The sequence below is a fragment of the Pagrus pagrus genome, assembly GCF_965226575.1.
Source record: "Pagrus pagrus genome assembly, chromosome: 1".
In the NCBI taxonomy this organism is placed as follows: Eukaryota; Metazoa; Chordata; class Actinopteri; order Spariformes; family Sparidae; genus Pagrus; species Pagrus pagrus.
The window spans coordinates 28445481-28467471 of NC_140185.1; the positions used below are offsets into that span (position 1 = coordinate 28445481).

Genomic DNA, 21991 nt, shown 5'->3' on the forward strand with positions numbered 1-21991 from the left:
GTCCTGTGATAACGGTTAATATGAAGTTATTTTCATTTAATTTTTTTTTCTTACATATTTTTCAGAAGCAATTATTTAACTATCACTGTCACGTTCTGATACTGACAGCACCAAATTTTATTTGCAGGATCTCCAGTGAACACACAAAAATCTGAAAAGAACCATTATGTCCAAGTAACAAAGTTAAAAAATAACCTTACAGAAGCAAAACTGTAAATATCTTTGTTTCACACTGCTAACCATAGAAAATAACTATAAGTTCCAGGGGTTTGCAGTATGTTTTCCATGCAGGACATGCAGGTTTTTACAAGGTTGTCTGTGTATGTGTGTCTGATGTAACGTGTGTGCCCCTGGCCCTTACAGCTGTGCCCAAGCAGATGTTTACCAGTATAATTAACAACTAGCAAAAAGAAAGGAAGAGAAAAAGATGGACAGAGAATAAGAAAGAAATACACATACAGAAAGAGACAGTAAAGACTTTCTGCTCTCATGACCCTAATAACAACAGTTAAACACAAACTTGATGGTGCTTCTAAGGTAGAATGACTGAACACAATCGCACCGATGGATGCACAAAAACATACATGCTGATAGTCATGTTCCTCTCATACTGTTCGCCTATGGCATATTTAACAGGCCACCATTGAGCCCCTCGATACCCTTGAGATGTGTTACCTGCAAAACAAGGTGTGTCCACCTGCCCAGTGTTAGCCTCCCCTCTGTTCTGAAGATGACGGTCAGAGGAGTGTGGCTGCTGGGATGACCGTACCGCAGGGTGACCGCCTGCTCGGACACTGTCACCGAAAAGAACAACTGCTCCCTTGAACTCTTCTCCAGCAGCATCCTGATGGAAAAAAACAGACACACATACACACCAACATTTGAATATTTGGCAGTGATGAGTTGTTACAACTTAACACAGAAAACAGAAGGCAGAGTGGACCCACGGAGTCGAGTGCCACGACTCGCAGTCTCTCATTCTGACATTTACACATGGAATATCAATATTTTACATGACTGCTAACTCTCAGCTGCTACACTGGGTGCAGACACAGACACACACCCTCCACGTGTCATATTAACCACCATCACTGACATTTTATGGGAAATCATGGCTTTTATGAACCCAGAGCCGCATACCCCATAAATCACAGATAGATGTATGCATGAGGCAAAGACCATATGTATGTATGTCTGCACATGCATGTGAGTGTGAGTGTGTGTGCCTGGGGGAACAGACAAGACACAAAAATAGTTTAAGGATTTTAAAAGCAATATGTAAGTAAATTAGTTACTCACAACTTATTTATCGTGGTTTAGTCATGAAAATACCCATCACAGGGCCGAAGTTAACTCACTTAAAGTACTAATTTTTTCAGCAAAATCAGAAGATATTCCATTTTATATCATAGAAGATGAAGAAAAACAGCATATACACACATTTAACAAGATAGAACCAGCAAATCTTTGCCAGAAAACAGTATGCTCACTTGACCGATTATTTCTTATTTTATTTAATGTTCATTTCTAGGTACAAGTATTCAGCATATACCGTTGTCACACACCTCAGCATTTAAAGTAGAGCCTGTTGGCCTAAATGTTGCAACCATAATCTATTTAAAATGTTGTTAGGGATGATGGCTAGGGAAAAGACTAGTTGTTGAATGACTTTTTAATTTAAAATTTAAAAAAGTACGACAACAGAAAAGGCTTTCCAGTATCTTTCATAATTATAAAATGTCCACATAGGAAAAGTCGATTGTATGTAACAACCTGAAATAAATGTCAATCTGTAAAAACTCTGGTTTGTAAGAACAGGTGGCTGGCTCTGTTCATTGTTCAGATGAGGGGAGGGATGTGAAATCACAGAAAGAGTGAGAGACAAAGAGAGAGGGGTGAGGAGAGATGGACAGAGGTGAGGATAGAGACCTCCTTTCATCTCGCTTCTTTGATGGCAGCCATGATCGTCTCTACAACAAAAGACTGATGGCCAACGACAGCAACAGAAAGAGCGAGAGAGAGAGGGAGACAGGGAGAGAAAGGAGAGAGAGGGGAGAGATATTACTTCCATTCAGATGCATTCAGCCATACAGGTGTCATGTTCTGCAGACCAAGACAACAAGACCCGTCTGTCATCTGAATCTCCAGACGGACAACTTCACAAACAAAATCACAGCACGAAACTTAAAGGCGTGATTTGATCTCGTCTGATTCTCCTCCTCAGAGTTAAACTTCACTGACAGACTGAACATCCAGTGACTTACAACAAAACACAACCAACCTGTCTAATGTTGCTCTAGGTGTTTCTTCAGACCTGTCACCACTGCAAGGTTATCAGTTAGGTTTATCTATTCAGCACGTTGTGCTACATGTAAATGGTGACAGACTTTATCTCTCGAAAGTCCAACACAACCATAACAGCTTATTCTAAATGTTTGTTGAATCCACAAACATGAAATCATTTTCTCACTGAGCCTTCCCCTGTTTGTCCACACACAAGGTACAAGGAAAATGTACATATCATTTTCTACAACACTGGGGTTTAAAAAACGAAACTACTGCTCTTATTCTCCAGCTCTGTGAGGACTGAGTGGAGGGCAGTAGATATGGCATTCTCTGTTGATCTGTTGGTTAAACAGCCAAACATTTCTGATCATGTTTTTTTTTTCTAATAATTTTCCACTATATAATTTTACTACTAAAGTGATTTAATATGTCTAAACAATCATTATCAAAGTCTGTTTACAGGTCATAAAGAGGACGACTGCATATGTGAACAACAATGCATAAAGCTGGCAAGTGCTGAGCCTCCACAACTGGTTTTAGTAAACAGCAGCTGTTTGGCAATACGTTGCATTTGAGGCAAATGAACAAGGAGAGGAAAAAATATACGAGCATGCCCAAATGTAAGGAATGCTACAGATCAATGCAAAAGCATCAAAAGAAGAAGATCTGCGTTGTGCTTAACACACTTTTCACAAGCCTTGTTATCTAAAATCAAAATTTTTCCTTGTGGTAGTGAACCCAATATTTTTCAAGGTATTGTATCGAAGTTAGAAATTCCTGTGTAAAGTCTGGTAAATTGCCTTAAGTGATGTCACTTGAGTCAGCATGGACTACATCTGAAAACTACACTTTGAAAAGGAAAAAAATCTGGGGGTGTAAAACTACAAAGAAGTGAGTTTAACCTCAGTAGCCTGCTCCTCATCTCTGCTTGAGATAAGCAGCTTGAGGCTACATTAGTCGCTACTAGTATTAGACACTAAACTTCTGACCAAACCACCAGCCGTGGCATTAAATTGTAGGTAATATAGATGCCATTTTTTGACAAGGAAGAAGAACGCATGGTGTAATCTGTTTCTGCATTTACGATTTTGATCCTTTTTTCCAAAGTGAGTCCAACAAATATTGTGGGGGTGCAATGGAAAATCGCAGAGTACTCTTTTACGAGCCACGCTTCATTCACAAATGCTAAACACAAACAAAGAAGTCAAGTTTGTTTAGTCTATTTTTAGTCTCATGAGAAGGCATCCCATGTTGTTCAGCCTACCTTCTTTGAGTGTTGCTGTATACTGGAGAAGATAGTTGCCAAGCAAAGCCAACTGATCTGTCTTTGTGTATGCATGTGACTCGCGTGTGTGTATGTGTGTGATTGCAAGCTGATCTGAGTATGTGTAACTCTGCACCATCGGAGCTCTGGCTGAAACATACCAGCACACTCTCGTCCCTGCATCTCACACACAACATGTCTAAGTAGGACATGACAGCCATTTGTTGGCCAACATATCCTGAAAGTGATACTGACCTGACCTGACCAGACCTGACCTAGTCGCTCCTTGTTATTAGATCAATATCACAGGGCTTTCATTTTCTTTTCAATGTTTGAATGTCATATCAGATTTCATACCAGAGCAGACATTTGACAAAACATTACGGCAACAGTGTTTCCAGCAGGCAGCTATATTTCATCAGTGACACAGGATAATGTTGGACTAAATGATAACTCGTACTTAAGACACACAGATGTTGATTATTCCCCATTTTTCCCCCAAAGATTTTTCATTTGGTCTTGAGTTCAAGCGAACACAGCCTTGGAATTGTTCGGCCTTTAGTTTACTCTTTCTTGTGCTATTTTCTGGCTTTTCCTGAAACCTCATCATGAGATTACCTCATCACGACCAAGCACTGGGTTTTGCTGACAGACATCTTTCTCACTTATATGAAATGCGCATTAATGTAGTCACGGTTAGCTCTTCATGTTAAGGAAAACATGTTACTTTTGGTTCAGCTGGGAACCAACTTTTTGGGTTCTGAGCCAATTATCGTTTTTGGTCTAAAATGCTCCCAATAGCTCAAAATTAGGAGCACAAACTAGAATTGAACTGTTCCTTGATGGTGGAAATGGGCAATGTGAAACAGATGGTCAATAAATAAACACCTTCTTTAAACACACAATATGTAACGTTAACGCTAGGGGTCTCTCTTCGAAAATAAAAGACGTTTGTCGCGGGTTGTTTGGAGACGGTTGGGCTGAGTAGGGGCACTGCTCAGCTGATCAAAGCCAGCCAGCTCTAGAAGAGAGTCGGGTGCAAATCCAGACATCCTGGAGTAATAAACACCACGAGTCACATCAGATTCTGCTCTTATTCAGATCTGTTTACTGACAGGAGGGAGATTACTTTCACCTTTTGGGATTAAAAAGTAGAATTTTCTTGTTAATGTTGACTGCCGACTGGGGCTAGATGGAAAATTTACTTTTCCTTAATGAATTTAAAAGTAACAGAGAGGACAGGGGGAAAGAAAGGAGAGAACCACAGTCTTTGATAAGTGCTGAGTTCAGTGAGAGGTTGACCTGTATTCAGACACACAGAAACACACACACACACCCCCTCAGTGCGTGTCGTTGCTCGCTAGTTTACGGCTAATGTACAGTAAAGTAATCTGGCTCAAGTCAGATGTGTCTTGGCTCATCTTTTCCACTGAGATCAGAATCCATAACTAGCTATACCATGTATCCCTGACAAATTTCATTTCATTTGCATTTCTCTGACTCAGACCATTTATTTTTATCAAAACCTGATTATTCAACTTATGAAAGTTACTATATGAACTGTCATACACAAAGATACGAAGAAAAAAAACTGGCTGCCATGTACACTGACACATCTGTCCCTTGCTTATTTGCACAGGAAATTAAATGGGACCAAATATTACATTTTCAAGAGATAAAGCACATTTACTTCTGTCTGCATGGAGTTTACTGGACTCTCCAGAGAGAAATAGCAAACATCCATCCATATATTTTGAGATGCAAATACTGTATGTGCTCTAAATGAATGCAACTGACAGATTATTCTAATTTCCTAGAAATGACAAAGATGAAACTCACATCTCTCCAGAAGAGCTTGGTTTTATCCACAAAGCCAGGGTGAGGGAACCCAACGCTCCTAGTTTCTGTGAGGGCGGAGAGACCAGACATCCATCCTGAACTGAACGAAACAGCACACTACTGGATCCACCAGAACCTCCCTCTGAACTGGTAGTTATTCCGGTCTCTGTCTGAGTCCCAGGACGAGTGTCATTACTGTCTTCTGTTACACAGGAACCCCTGGTGGAATAAAACGTAAATATGTTAATATTTGTTTCTCAAAGGGGCCTTAAAAAGTTTTACATGTCAATTTCAAGTATCTGCCACGTGCTGAAATCTACGTACCTGTGTGCAGCCAGTAGCAGTGGGGCATACGGAGGTGTGGAGGATCTGTAGGGACACTCCTGGACACAGAAGGCCTGATAACATGTCATGAGTTCAGTCTGAGAGGACGGAGACTGACAGTAGCTGCTCCGCTCCGGTGCCCCACAGGTGGAACGAGGCGGAGAGGTGGACACAGGTTTGAAGGCAGCAATGTTCTCCATTCTCGGGAAATTTCCCTGAGAACGAAGACGGTTTAACAAGTATTATCATCCTACTTTATCTGGGTCTCTTGAGGCTTTTTTACTTTGTGGCTGCAGCAACCTGAGACATTTAGATACAATAATGAGCTACAGAGTGCCATTCGAGCAATCTGGAGAACCATATTCAAAGTGCCATAAAATGAAAGAGCCAATGGATTATAGCATAGCCCATTTTGTCACACGTATATAGTACAGTTTCAGTAAAAATATCAAACGCCACTCTTACCTGTGATGAAGCAGGTGTAAGACACAGACTGAAGAGGAGGAGAATTAACCAGGAGAAGATATGATGCCGTGTCGTGTTTTTCCCTCTCTTCGCCTCTCCTTCTGTGATGTTTTTCAGGTGACATGGCCAAAGAAAAACAGGCCACCTCTTCCTTTTCCCCATCCTTTCCTCTTGTTGCTTTGCAGCTGACAGAATCCCAGAGACATCCGTCTTGCTCTTGCGCCTTCCTTCCACACATTCCCTCCCACTTTTTAGCTCTTTTCCAACTTCCTCTTCGCATTTATTCCTTAAGTTACACCACTCCTCTTTCTTTCCTCCGTTCATCCTCTTCCTGCTGACTCCTCTCACCCATGTTTGTCGCTTCCTTGTCTCTCCGTCTCTCTGTCCGATCCACCTCTGGCCTTTGACCCCGCACGATTCTGGAGTTGGATTCTCCGAGGGGTCCGGCATGGTCCGAGGTTCTGGAATCTCGGACAGGGGTTCCGGAGCATTCCCGGAAGCGGCTGGATGCTCGAGAACCTGAATTTCTTTCGGATGCCTTCCAGCAGCGCTTGAATAAGTGATGACTGTCATGGTTTCATGGTTCCAGGGTTACAGGGACATTTTTTACAGGCCAGTGCCCCTGGGGTGAGGCTCCTGAAGCTTAGCTCTCTGTTACACTGTCTCCGTCCCCTCGGCGCACGCACACACACCCACACCCACACACAAACCACAACCAAAGCCTTCACATGATAGGTAGGATTTCACAATCTAGAGAGGGAAAAGAGAGAAGGAGAGAAGGGAAGAGGGAGCAGAAAATCCAACATGAGACAAATCTGAGGAGAGTGAAATGCCATGCAGGCTATTCCCTAGCCAAAGCCTACACTATCATGTACAGCTTGATGGAGGCACAGCTCAACTGATACTGCTACATTGCTTTCCCCCCTTTTCTTCATTTTCCATTGAATTAAACATGCCCTTTTTTTTCCGCTGGCATCTGGCCTCCAGGTTTTTTATCCAACTGAACGGGTTTTCACATAAGTTTGTTGGAAATTGAGGCTTAGGCCAAAGCTCTCTTCATTACAATACTTATCAGCTTCAATTTCACATTTTGACACACAAAAAAGAGGCCAGCAGAGCAGTCGTCTCTAGTGTTGAATTACTTGGAGCCTCTCTCTCTCTCTCTTGCCTGCAATGTCCGTCAGAAAGAAAGAAAGAAAAAAAAAAAAGGCTCACGGTGTCTGTAATAACGGGTATATATGCGAACAAATTTGTAAATCTATGCAGATATTGTGACATGCTGTCGCTCCTCTCTGTTACCTGTCGCTGTGGACTCCTAGCGAGCTCTCTCTCCATCGTCAGCACACATTCAACCTGTTGCTCTGGCTGCCACGGAGTCGAGCAAAAACAAGCTACCTGCAATGTTTCCCCACACACCTGTCCGTCAGCACACACCGCTCCGGGAGAAGAAGTAGTCCTCTCCAGACATGACTTGATAGTTGTTGTCCGTCGTCCCACACTTTGGTCTGAAGAAGAAGCAGGAAGAAAGAGGAAGAAAACCTGAATGACAGCACAACTGAACTTGACAAAGCCCCCTCTCTTTCCTCTCTGTCATTCAGGACATGCGGCACGCGGGGCTAAGGAGATTACACGCGCGAGACGCCATCTGGCCGGCAGCGCTCGAGGCGGCAGGATACCGCGCGCAAAGTAACGGTGATGCAACGTTACACTGGTGAGAGCCAAGTAATGGGAACTTGAGAGCCCCGGGGGCGGCGTGGGAGCAGAAAGTGCGACATTTCCGTTTTGTGTCTGTTGCTGAATACTAAAAGATTGTCCCCGACAGCAAAGGCGATAATATGCGATTTAAACTGCCTAATTAGCCCGTCCTGTGGGGCTGGTAGTAACGCGTTACCCCCCTCCTCCTGCTACGTGGGATGCGTCTGTGTGTCAGACAAGTGGCTCTCAGAGCAGAGAGCCACGCTACTGCCGTCGCTATGCAACCGTGATGACAGAGTGTGTGTGGAGGAAGCACAGAGCATCCTGATGGACTGACTTTAAGTGAATGCCCTGGTAGTGTTCATGGGGTTTCTGTACTTACTTTTATTATAAATCATCTTGATCATATCACAACTCCCACATGTAAATACAGGTGGTTTTATTTAGATAGAAAATGATGGAGCTATCTGGTGCACCTGTGATGTTCTCCCTCTGCTGACACCATCAGTTGGCTTTCTGTGTTTTCTGTTTGAGTGAAAATCTGTCGTTAAGGACACGTGTGAGCTCTGAGTTTCAGAGCTGTTAGGGCCACTTGTGGGTCATTGACCCAACCGGCCTTCATGAGGGTTGCTAGGACTAGGTGAGCCCAGCCGCCATTCACACCTGAGCTCACACGTGTCCTTAAGGACTCTGCAGGGACACTCCCACACAGGGTTTAAAAGCCTGCAACTCCCCAGAAGTGAAGAAGCCTCTTGGATGAGAGGTGAAACTTCTTCAAGAAACTGAAACATGTCCAGTTGCCTACAATACAGCACCTACTATTAGAACAAGTAGAAGTTCAGAAAAAATTACATTACTGTAATGCAGCCAACACTTCACAATATAATGATATCTAAAATTTAAGATGATATATAGTCTCATATCATGATAATGATATAATATTGATACATTGCCCATCCCTTGACTACACTGTATGTGCTTGTTTTATCTGTCTTACCCATTCTTTTGAGAGCCTGTCCGCTATACCTGCCACAGATATATCACATCAGCACATATTTTGCCTAATATGTGCTGATTTTTATTTTTTATTTTTTTTAAACAGAACATAATGCAGAAAAAGATGCTTGGAATAATGTAGCTTTGTCCCAAATGTTTGATGACCACATTTTAGGGGTCATGGCAAAAAAAAAAAATATGGCTGTTTATGTGTTTATTCAGTGCAGATAAGTATATATATATATAAATAAGTCCCTAATATCGGTATCAGCCCCCCAAAAATCCAGTATCGGTCGGGCTCTAATTCTTTTTAACTTAATTGACGTTTGTTTCATTTTCTTGAAAGTGAGAAACAGGAATACCATTAAAGCCACAAAGCAGATGCAATACAACACGGCTTGACAGACAAAATGTACCCAAATGCATATAATGCATCTTAAGCCAAGTACGGGGAGGTATATTCATCAAAAGCCTGATCAATAAAACATTTACAACTACAATTATACACACTTCTGTGAAAATTTGTCAATAAAATAACCAGTTTCAAAAGGTAAATGTGGAGGCAGATTCTGAAATCAGCCATTTCAAGCTCAGTATTTAATGATGAACCTTAGCAGAATAAACTGTGCTTCACTCTATTCCTCCATGTGAAATGTAGATACAGAGCTGAAAAGGAGGCTTTAAAAAGCTGCCCTTTTAATTTGCAGAGGAAAGGGAGCCAGCAAGGTGTCTTTCTCTGTCAGCAATTTAATGTCACCAGGGATGCACTGCTATGTGTGCCATTAATTGGTCCTTGGTAACAATTAACCATGAATTACTAATTACAGTATGTGTCTGTGATGAAGCCCTGTGTGCAGAAATGATCAAACTCTTTACTATATACAGTAGCTGCTCTGAATGCTTTATGATACATGGTTAATGATAACTCAGACATTAAAAATATTTTACAAGTATTTGTAAGTGTATATGTCCTTATACTGTATGTTTATAACAGCTGAAGAAGAACTGTCACCATGCATGGATACATTTGGTCTTCTTCTCTCTTCTCATTTTATTTTAGGGCCTATACAACAACACATTTTAGACAAACGCTCTAAATGATATTATTCTGGAGTAAGATAAGCCAGTTACTTGCATAAATCCTCTAGTTTCACAAAGCTGAACATCCACCAGCAAAACACAAACAATCCCCTCAACACACACACACACACACACGCAGCATTAACACTAGCTCAAGTATACAGAGTTTAGACTTCCACTGTGTGCTCAAGCGCTCTGCATTTAAATTGTGTAAACATTTCGACCAAAAAAAGACCCGCTCTTATATTTTTCCCTGCCGACAAGTTTTTACGTTATCATACTAATCGCGTTTGAACAGCTGCAATTTGCTTTGGTTGAACAAAGGCATTCTAACTAGGTTTTAATTAAGTGTTCCTAATGACCTTAAGGAGATTAGAGGTTCGCCTTCTAATCAATACCAGGCAGAGAGGAGCAAAGGGAGGGGAGAGGAGGAGAGGGGAGGTGGCTAGGGGCTAGGGTAGAGGTAGGGAGGAAAGGGGTGGAGGAGGGATAAAAAAAAAAGGGAGAGAGCAAAAGAGAGGAGGAGAGAAGAGGAAGTCGAAGGAGGTGGAAGGGGGAGAATGAAATTGGAGGAAGGAAGGAAGGAAGGAGAAAATGCAAAGCGGAGAGAGAAACCTATGAACTTGATATTTGGATATTTAATAAAAAGGAAATAATGTGCTCTGTTCAATAAATCTCATGTACATCTCTACACAAGCCAACATTCACATACAGAGCGTGTCCATTTACCCAGAAAAGAGTCCGAGGCCTTCTCTTTTAGCATCCCTCATCATATTCTCCTCCTTGTTCTCCTTTCTTTTCCTCAAGAGGCTGCAAATGACATCACACCACTGTGTCAGACAGGCTATGATCGTCAAGAGCTTTGTCAGCCAAGAAGAGTTTCTCTTATCCTCTCCTCATAAGACATTTGCATAGATTTGCACAGAGTGTGTCCACATGACAGAGAATCTAGTCATACATTGATTGTACTAATTTATTCAGCCAGGCGCATTCAATTCCAGAGATTGAAGTGCTATCACACAAACGGGATTAAAACCGGATGACGATCGCACAATTAATATTGTCTCATTTTCTAAATTACTTATGTATGACTTATATTTGGCTAAATTGTGTTTGCTGGTCTAATAACATTAAGGGTAATATGGTAAATGTAGGCTGTAAATGTACCGTCTCTCCGAGTCTCCAGAGCAGCATGAATATGTATGGAGACATCCTTGGCCTCGCTGCTGATTAGGAAAAGTGGAATAAATTGATGGTCGGGCTGTGTGTTTTTTAGCAAAATACAATATTAGGTTGTCCATATGGAAATGTTACACACACACACGCATGCACGCGCACACATACACACTACTTATTTATGAGCAAGTCCTATTTTAGGCCTGATGCATTCAAGAACAATTTGAACTCCTGAATAATAGTGTAGTGGTGAGTGCAAGCTCATCATTTGGCTGCCATTGATTTCAGATTTCTTTTCAGTGTTTGTGCGCACATGTCTGTGTGCACATACATTAGCATGTGCACACATGCACGTGAGCGTGTAGGTTAAAGGTGCATTGTGGTATGTAAATGTTATAAACAAGAGCTCCGTTTACATTCAGTGTTTCTCACCACAACGTGATAATAAATATGTAGTCTACACTTGAGGTCTCGGAAACCTCAAGGATAACTACTGGCACATGCACATCCACATGTTTTTGATTTTTTAAATTGTATTGGTACACAGAAATACTAGATGAGGTGATGTTTTATTGGTACACATTGTGGTTTTATCCTCTGCAGATTCCATCAGTCATACAGAGTCTATGGTTTTAGTTGGCCATCCTGTAGAGAGGGTAGAAAAGGTTGATGCTCAATCAGATAAGATTCAAGATTCAAGATTAATTTAATTGCCATTATGCAACATAAGATTGGATAATGACATGTTTAATGTAATTTCCAGAGACAGTGATCCCCACCGCCTCTGGGCCGTAAATGTAATGCAGGTAATTTACAATAAATACGTTTGTGATTTTCAATCTTACAAGGGAGTTTAATTACATGTTATGTCAAGTCTGTTTCCCGTCTGCCGACCTCACCCTGCACCACTGGGTGGCCTTGGAGGAGAGACAGTATTTGACTGGGGAACAACATTGCAACGTCTTATATTGCGTTATTGACGTTTTTTGTGTTTTTAAAAATATGCACGATTACAAATAGTTACGTGTGTGTGGATGGATTACTGTTTGCTCTGCATTGCCTTAGGCCACTGTTGACATACAATTGTTCTGTTTATGAAATACATAAGAAAATAGTGAACTTCATCTTAGTCTGATGTGTTGATCAGAGTTATGATTACAGCCCCAGAAGCTGCTGTAAGCCGCTGTCGTTATTTTAGCTAACTCCCTGTCTGTTTTGATCTTAGCAATCCCCTCCCTCCTCTCTTCATCACCACATTTGCACAACTCTTTTCATTTTTTTGAGGCAGCTCTTTTAGCCTCTTTCTTTTCTTCAAACATTTTTTTACGACTTGGCATGTTTGGTAGTATAAGCCGTCACCAGGAGCGCTGGAATCGGTAGCTCTCCCTGAAGCTAGCTTGGCAGTAGCAGGATGCAGCATCACAATGGCTGCTAGATGCTGGAATCAAAACATTTCCAGCTGAGTAACTTCCCTCAAGTCAAAAATGTTTTTTTACAAGAGAGTGGACCAATGGGGAATCGGCAAAACTTGTAGTCTAGCTTTCAAATTAAATATACATTTTCTTACATCAAATACCATAAACACCACAGCAAAATGCTTAGTTGGCAACTCTGCTGGTCTGACTTAATATATATTTTTCTGTGCTGGTGTGAGGTTTATTTGGGCTATCTCTTCCCTTTCTCCTCTGCCACTTGCGTCATCCCGCTGTCTATACTCTATTTTGGTCACTTCTGTCCTCCACTCATACACCTCTCCCACACATCCAACTCTCCACAGGCACCACTCATTCTTTCCTTCATTCACTCTATTCCCGTCTCCCCTCCCAATGCCCTCAATCCCTCTTACCGTCCTCCATCACCACTCTTCTCTAAACGTCCTCTTCTTTCTTGTCCTTGTTTTATGCAGCATTTTCTATAAATAGATATACTGGTATATATATATTTTAATCCATGTTCATCATTTATCCTCCTCTGCTCTAAATGAAATGCACCAGAAACTAGATATAAAAACAATTTGGCTTTTCCTAGGCTTTTCAGATTTTATACCCTTGAGTCACAGGGTCCATATTGTGTGTGTATATGTGTGAGTGTGTGTGTGTGTGTGCACGCTTTCTGCCCCCTATTGGGGTTGAGGCCAGTGACACCCTCAGGGCTCTGCTGTCCAATCCCCTCCATGCTGCGTTTCTATAGGATTGAATTAACCTCCTGCCTCTCTTGACAATGCACATACACATAATCATCCAGTCTCACACACACACACACACATGCACACACACTTTGTCTATGCCAATCACCTTTCCCCTGTCAAGGCTATATTATTAGCTTGGGGCACTTCAGCAACTATTATCACTTAGGTTCACCCATGGGAATCAACCTACTAAATGCACAGAATTTGTTTATTTATTTTCTATAAAAAACGAGTCACAGAATAAATGGCTACACTGGCACAGCAGTGGCTGTATAGTATTAAAAGTTTTGCTGGCAGTAAAACTTCCTGCTGCATTGATTGTTTTCTGATTATAAGATGGCAGATTGAAGAGAAACAGAGTCTTACAGCTAAACCACGGCTTTGCTGTCCAACCCCAAACCCTTCAGCAATCATGCGGTCACTTACAAGCTGAATCTTGGGACTTACTACTTAAAGTCGTGCTGCCACTTCTGAAATTAAATACAATAGGTTTCTTTTAGTTTTTGGTGACAGTCATCACTAAACATAGAACATTTTATGCTTTGGAAACATGGTTTTGTTTTGAGAATGATATGATTTTAAATCAGTCAACATCCGAATACTTTAACATTTGTTCCTGTGTTTCCTTGAACCTCTGACTTTGAACACTGTTGCCTAAACATTTTTAACATTTAATGGTGTTTTTTTCCAACATGGCAACAATTAAGGTTTGGATAACTTCCGGCGACTAACACAGTTGGTTAAAGGTGCAATATGCAAGTTAAATTTTATTAATTTTTTTAGCTCAAAACATTCAAAAAGTAACTAAAGCTATCAAGAGAATGTGAAGAAATAACAGTTTTGTTATGTGTCAGACGTCAATGTGTTGTGTTGCAGAGATGTCTGCTAAAGTGAGCTGCTGAGCCTGGTTCTGTTACCTGCTTGTCGGTTCCAGGTCTGGTTCCCATTTCCTAACTAGCTGACAGCAGCTACAGGTAGCAGCAGTTACTCCAGTGATATGCTGCCCCCTATTTGTTTGGAGTGTAAATGGTTCAGTTCTTACATATAAAACACAGTGTTTCACTGTCTGCTCTGGTTAAAGGTTTCGTGGTAAGAAAAAAATTGGCACTGGACATTAAAGCTATGGTCTACGATTTGAAAGATTTGCTATTATTATTAACATCATTTAGATGGTGGTTATGACCCAGTAGTACCACCTACACAATGTGGAGAGTAAAAGGAACCAAAAAAATCCATTCTCTCTAGTGTCTGTAAAACTGAAAAGAAATTGACCAATAGGAGCCATCCGGCCCGGATGGCTCCTATTGGATCAATTTTCCGATCCAATCCTCGCTCACTCTCCTGCTCCTGCTCACGTCTGGTCCCGACCCACTTCCGCATTTGAAACTACAAGCGGACAAGAGGTTTGTTTTGCTCTGAGCTGTTCAGCTGCCTCTGCTCGCCCCACCGACAAAGAGTCAAAGAAAGAAAGTCTGTCACTGAAAAGACACAAAGCGAGATGTGAAACAAAGAGGGCTCAAACCGAATAAACATCGGGTCATCGTTTGAACGGTGGCGAAAGGTCCGTGAAGATATGGACCCGGTGCTGATACAGCGGAGTTTCTGTTGAGCAGGTAACCTTCGTCTTTATTGTGGATGTTGTGACACAGATAACTTTCATGCTGATGCTGGCTTATGACTGTGAGAGCTGCCCTTAGTTTGTTTCTGTTATTAGACGTGCCTGTCGCTGCAGTATTGTCAACAATTGTTTACTTGTTCGACGGAGACGTTAGCCTCTATGCTAGCATTGTAAGCTAACAACAAGTCTGAGTAGCACCGAACAGCAGCTGGGACACACACAGGTTTGTTTTTCAGCCACAATGTGGAAGCGATCGTTGTGATGAAAGCTGACGGCAGCATCTGTTAGTCTCTTGGCCCGCAGTAACTTTTAGAAGTGGCTAACTTAGCTGTTGTAACTTATTACCTAGCTGTAAGGTAACGTAGCTGTAGCATGCTAATGACGTTACGCTAGCTTGGCTGTGGAGCTTAGCTGTGGACATTGTAATGACTTACAAGATTTACGTTAGCTTCAACGTGCATTGTAATAACTTTATCTGTGAATCCGACATCGTTACTCCGCATTCAAAGCTGGGCTGTAGTTGGTTTCTGCCGGCTCGTTGCTCTTGGTGCTTGTTGCGGGACGTATAAAGTTCGTTGAAGAGAAAAAAAAAGAAAAAAGCTTGCAGCCGGAGGGGGTGTGTCGCGGGACTCCGAGGGGAGAGCGATACAAGCTCGGAGGGGAGGAGTTAAGGAGCACAGAGGGGAGGGGTGTGTGTGTGGGGGGGATGCTTTTTTCAAACCTTTCTCAGATCGTAGACCAGAGCTTTAATTGAGCACTGCAGAACTGCAAACTGTTTCCTGATACATTTGAGGCAAACATTAGTCGTTTTTTCCTCAAAACCGAAGCGATAATGAAAAATATCAGCCTTTCAGTTTTTAGATAAACTTTATTTGTTGATGTTAACCGTGAGGAAATCCAGGGATACTGAAACACAACATTTAAATAAATTGTTAAATTGTTTTAATAATTGTTATTCCAGTACTAATCTATTTTATTCTCATAGATATAGAATTGTTTAAATAAAAATTAATTCAGTATTTAAAAATAAATTAATAGTTTTCTGAACTTAATCTCAGGACTTTCTCTTGTGTCTTCACACACTGTAAACAGAGGTGATTTAGTGAAATTGTTTGTGATTTAAATACTGTCTGGTGTGTTATTAACGTACATGTCGGCTCTGGTGAGCTCTAATTGGTTTTCTGAGGAAAAGTGTCCGCTGCATATCAAACCTTCCAGCTATCTATTGGCCACTAGTGGGTGATTTTAAGTGCCACTAATTCACTGGCCAGTGACACATCAGACTATTTATTAAAGTACACTAACTTAATGAATGGCCCATAGAATGGAGAGTTAAAACATTTACTGTCCTAAGAGAGAGATAGAGAGCAATAGACACAGAAAGAGGAAGGGAAGGGGGAGAGAGAGAGGGAAAGCCAGAGGAGAGAGGGAGAATAAATGGCCCATCGTATAGAGTTAAGACGTTAAAAGTGCAAATAGACAGCTGACCCTCTTATAGCTCGCACATGCAGCTCAAAAGCGCGCAGCCACCTAAGCCACTTTGCACCCTGTGAGATAGAGGGATGGGGGAACAGAATGGGAAAAGAGCGAGGAAAGGATGGAGAGCGGGATGACAAGAGAGGATGTTGGTGAAATGGAAAGAGGCGAGAGATGGAAGTGAGGCAAGTGAACGCGGATGATTTATATTACAGTGAATAAGACAGAAAAAAAGAATGACAAAAAAGAATGAAGGAAGGATCGGAGAATGAACGAGGGAGAGAGGCAGTAAATCATCGAAGGCTTCACAAACGAGAGGTTGTAAATTACACACTGAGTGGTCTGCTAGTTAGCATGTAAGCTAAGTAGGCCATATGTGATTTGATGGAGAGAGGGTCAATGGAGAGCACGGGACAAGGAGAGAAGAAAGAAATGTAAAGCAGAGACAAGGAGGGAACGAGGAAAGTGACGTGTTGAAAGGAAAATTGCTCGTTTATGTCTTGTTGCTACAGCTCTCAAGTCATGTTTTTTTTCTTCCTCTTTTGGGGAAACTATTTTCTGCCTTAAATGCGCAGTATGTAGTTTCTGCCACTTAAGGTAGCCCAATCAAAACAAAGCAAATGACATGCGCAATGTGGGATCAAGTTTTGTTGTCTTCATTGTTGAGCAACCACTATTGCCGATCTACTTGACTCAGGCAGGAATGTTTATGGACAAGGTGATAGATTGTATTCACACATCACCGTCAGGGTGGGAAGCTCAAATTGTGGTACTGCTGTGTTTCAGATCGTGAGTCCTGTAAATGTAGGGAATTTGACAAATTGTCATAATTTCACAGCTTCCTAAATCAGCAAGTGAAAAACAATGAATGCTGTTAGCTAATGGGTAAACAAATATGTTGTTTTACATTGAAATATGGCCCAATGTCTCCAGCCTCCAGATATTCACTATCCCTATCACTATCCATCATCGGCATTCAAGCTTCCCACCCTGAGCTAGCTTCAGAGGAAAATGGCCACCATGTGAATAGGATCTTACGTTTAGTCATGTTTGCAGACTCCTTTCCTCAGTCTTGGTCTCTCTCCTGGAAGTTATAACGACAGTCGACCACACAAGACTTTGAATAAAATTGTGGATTTCTCTGGCTTTGAACATTGTTGGAAACATTTGGGATCATATAGATAAGAACACAACTCAACAAAAAAGATCACAAGGGTCCAGTCGTTTTTTTAGACTTTTTAATGCAGAAATCTCACATTTTATATCTTTAATAGAAACAAAGCAAACAACAATAGGCAAAAGACCAGAGAGTGATTTAAAATGAAAGTCATTAAAGGAATTTGTGCTCAGGACAGCTACTGTGTTTTATTTATAAATGTTATATACTGCATGTCAACATACAGTATTTGATATATTTCTTGTGTGTTTTTCTCCACTTCTGCACACATTTGTGCACTAGTTTGTCATCTTGCACTGTGTTACTGTCCTTATCTGTGTGTGTGTGTGTGTGTGTGTGTGTGTGTGTGTGTGTGTGTGTGTGTGTCAGGGGAGCTAGATGCTGTGAAAGGCCATTACCACCGTGAGTCCATGTCACTAGGCCTGTGAAACCCAAGGGAACCCTACCACTGATACAAGGGGATATGGGGATAACACACACACACACACACACACACACACACACACACACACACACACACACACACACACACACACACAGAGAGAGGCACATAGAAATGTAGACACATACAAATAGAGCTCGCATACGACCACATGTGGTCCCCACAAAATTGTAAAATTATAAATCACACATGCCAAAATGAACACACAACCACCTACACACACATAAATATATATGTATTGTATACACACACACACACACACACACACACACACACACACACACACACACACACACACACAGGGGGGTTAAATAGCCCCAAAACAGGCCTTTGAAACACCATCAGTGTGAAGCTGCCACACATTAGCACTTTACAGGTCACAGCGCCTAAAACAGATATGGTCACCCTTGGAGACTGACCCTGTTTGGCACCATATTAGAAGGAGAAAATCACATCCAGACTTTCTCTCAAACCCAATAAGAACCGCTCAGAAATGAAATAAGACTCTGGTGTGAGGTCTGAATGAAGCAGCCTGTTTGTGTAACTGTGTTACTTATATGTTCCACATTTTAAAAAAAAAATCACAGATTTCAGGAATACAATTGCCAGATCTTCCCTCAGGACTGGAGAGGAGCTGCAATGCCTTTTTAGTAGGTATTGCATTGTACTGTATTACCCACTGACAACAGGCCACTATAATTACTTTTGTGTTCTTCATATGTGAGATGATTGTCAGTCCTTTAGTTACAGCTAAAGGCTTCCCCCCCTCAGCTGTGACAGAGGTCCAATCTGAATACACCCCTTGCCCCTACAACTTAGTTTTGCCTGTTCACACTGACGGGTAGGGTGTCGCCAGCATATAATGTTAGCAGTTAACGTTGCTGCAAACCAAAGACACATCTACGGTTGACATTTGTAGCAAATGAGGCACATCATGTTCACATATGCTTATTAGCTGATTTTCACATCGTGAGGTGGAGAGCGATCTTGTCACAGCTAAGAAGGCTTGCTGAACAGCCGAGCGCAGTTTGAGTCACTACAATGGATATTTTTAAGGACAGCTCGGGATATTTCCATCCATCTTCATGGTGGGAAAAGTGGGATTTTTTTAAGGCGACCTGCCGACATTTCCATGTTTTCGTGGTGACGAAATCAGGTACTTTTAGTTTGGCCCTCCAATTGTAGACTTCAGGCTAACTTCAAACTGAAGGTTATGAGAACTCTCCGTTGTTTCAATGTATTATGGCCCTTTTGTTTATAACAAACATAAAACAAGTAGCTAACTATATAGCTAGCAAATAGTACATTGTTGACAGTCTCGCATTTTGACATATTGCCATGGTGCACTGTGGTATCACCAGGATTGCCACAGTAATGCAAGAGGAATCAATACAACTGTAGACGGCATATTGGAGATGTCCAGTCGAGTCAGTTTACATAAACACCATTGATGACTACTGATGGTGCATTGGAGTCTGTATATTGAGTCAGTGCATTGTGTCTGGGAGATTTCAACCACTACCGCTTGAAGGACACTCGAAAACAAGGGGTTGGAGTAAAACTTGGAAATGGGATTGAAGTGTAGTCACACACTTTGTTTAAGTGCTGTGCCAGTGCTGGAGGAAAGGTCTGGTTGAACCAATTGTTATTCTGGTATTGGTTGAAAAATCATTGTCTGGCTTGTTTGTATTTCTTTAAAGTATTAACTATCTTATTCAGCCCAGGATGCAGTGATGGTGTCCTTGCAAAATAGTAACAGGTCCTACCAGATCCATTTTCTTCATATACAGTATATGCTCTACTGAAATTTTTTATTCTAATTTTCAATGCTCTATTTTTAATATGTTGGTCTGCTGTACTTGTGACATCTATTGCCTGCCTGTCCACCCCTCTGTGGCTCTTCATGAGGTTTCTTCCACTTTTTGGGAGAATTTTTTCCAAAATCGATTTTCTGAGGATCCTTTTGAGGCAAATTTATGATTTGTGATATTGGGCTGTATAAGTAAAATGCACTTGACTTGGCTATTACCAGCCAAAGTTCAGCAAAGTTAAGGTTCCTTGTCATGTGAACTGATTTTCACCCACTTACTTCAGGAGCCCATGCAGGAAAATATTTAAGGTTGTAGCCAAATGTTCTTGTGTGTACAGGATATTGTTTTAACTAGCCTATTTGTTTATCAAAGCTCAAATGAACATCAAATCTTATACCTCTTCTATCAATGAATGTCTAATGGAAGTGTACCCTTTTTATAGTAGATGAATGTAATGGAGTTATTTCACTAGAGAAGGATCTGATCCTTTGGATTTGGATTCATTAAGTTGTTGAAATACTTCATATCTGCAAGGCACCTTCTACGACTGTCTGGACTAATGGTGCCATTAGGTGTTATGGGAAGCTATAACTGTGTGCCATTGGTATAACAGTGAAACTTTATGCATGTAAATGGAGAATGAAATGGGGCCGAAAAATTAACCCTGCGGGACCCCCAAAATAATGTCGGCTATGGATGAATAACCTGTGGTGAGTCTTAAACCACTGAAAAACCCAGCTCATCATTATCAACAGTGACAGATCAGGGTTATATCCTCCTCCCAGTTTAACACTCACAACAAGATGTCATTCATTAGTGAGTAGAGTAGAATGGAGCTGTGCACAGGTTTGTTTTCCCGTATACGAAATAAATGCAACCGATTTTAATGCTGAGCAGAAAAACATCTTAGGAGGAGATTATGAGAGAAAAGAGGAGATACCAGAGGAGCAAGATAAAGGGGATGAAAGACAGGAGATAGAAGGAGAGATGTAGATGAAGCCAGAAGGTGGAGGAGGAGAAGAGAGGAGTTAAGTTGGCCATTAGCGATGCGGCGTGCGGAGCCCACTCTTACATGCGTTCCACAAGGTTAACGATAAGAGCCCCTCGGCAGCTGAAATGCTCAAGTAGCTTTTATCGTATCATAATAATGAATCAAAGATAAAATAAAATAAATGAACTCCAAAAGCCAAGCGAGTAAAATAAAAACGTATGTGCAGAGGGCCGGGTGACCAGGCAGCAGCCCAAATAGAAAAGAGAGAGAGAGAGAGAGAGAGAGAGAGAGGGAGAAATCGTAGAAAGAGAAGAGAAGGAATAAATATCTCGCTCTCTTTCAGCTAATATCTTCTTATGTCATCCGGTTGAAAAATATTTGCCTGCGGGTCAGGGCTCCCCCTGTTAGAAAAAGGCTTCTTAAAACGCTTCACGGCTCTCTGCTACATTAAATATCTGGCCTCTGCATCCCATTTACTGCTGCTGGCTATTAGGGGAGAGAGAGAGAGAGAGAGAGAGAGGGAGAGAGAGAGGGAGAAATAAGGAAGCATGTGAAAGCAAGAGGGAATAGAGTAAAAGAAGCACGAAGGGGTGGGGCTGACATAAACAAAGACGGATGTCTGAGAGAAAAACAAAACAAAACAAAAGAGAAGTCAAAATAATAAAGAAGATCGGAGGCCAATTGTTTAAAACACAACAATCCAAGAATCAGATAAAGAAAAGCATGGTTGCTTATGATTCTGTAGGATCTCGTCTTTTTGTCAGTGTGTGTGTGTGTGTGTGTGTGTGTGTGTGTGTGTTTAGTGCCCTTGGCAAGAGCAGGAGATCTGGCCATTCAGAATGGACAGTAGTTAGCCACCCACCGGAGCAAGCTGTTACCACTTCCTCTTCCATCCTCCCCCTCTCTTCCCCTCGCCCTCACCACTGATTCTTCCCCCGCTCGCTCTCAGCCTGGAGTTCACCTCTAAGTCCATGTTTGAATGTCCAGACCAGTGATAGATTAGCATTCAGCAAATACTTGAGAAGCGTGCTACCTCACCATTCAGCAAGTCGCTAGAAGGCATTATAAAGCACTTGAACAAAAATTTGGTTATGTATTGTGCGTTTCTCGGCCGTCTCTGTTGTGCGAAGATTTCTGTATTTATTTTCAGATTAACTCTAACT

The 21991-nt window shown here is 41.6% G+C and overlaps 1 protein-coding gene across 2 annotated transcripts in view; it reads right to left on the bottom strand.

Annotated features, from left to right (window-relative positions):
* ush2a (Usher syndrome 2A (autosomal recessive, mild)) overlaps positions 1–8062 on the bottom strand; it is a 196117-nt gene extending 188055 nt beyond the window's left edge. The window contains exons 1-5 of one of the 2 annotated variants that reach the window (XM_084361215.1): positions 7595–8062; positions 6179–6928; positions 5714–5928; positions 5390–5608; positions 676–844 (exon numbers count right to left, since the gene is read on the bottom strand). In XM_084361215.1, the coding sequence (XP_084217341.1) occupies positions 676–844; positions 5390–5608; positions 5714–5928; positions 6179–6751 (1176 nt within the window). In that variant the 5' untranslated portion in view covers positions 6752–6928; positions 7595–8062. Of the gene's footprint in view, positions 1–675; positions 845–5389; positions 5609–5713; positions 5929–6178; positions 6929–7477; positions 7561–7594 lie in introns of those variants that run through there. The other variant, XM_084361216.1, reaches the window with a different exon arrangement.
* Positions 8063–21991: the final 13929 nt, after the last annotated feature.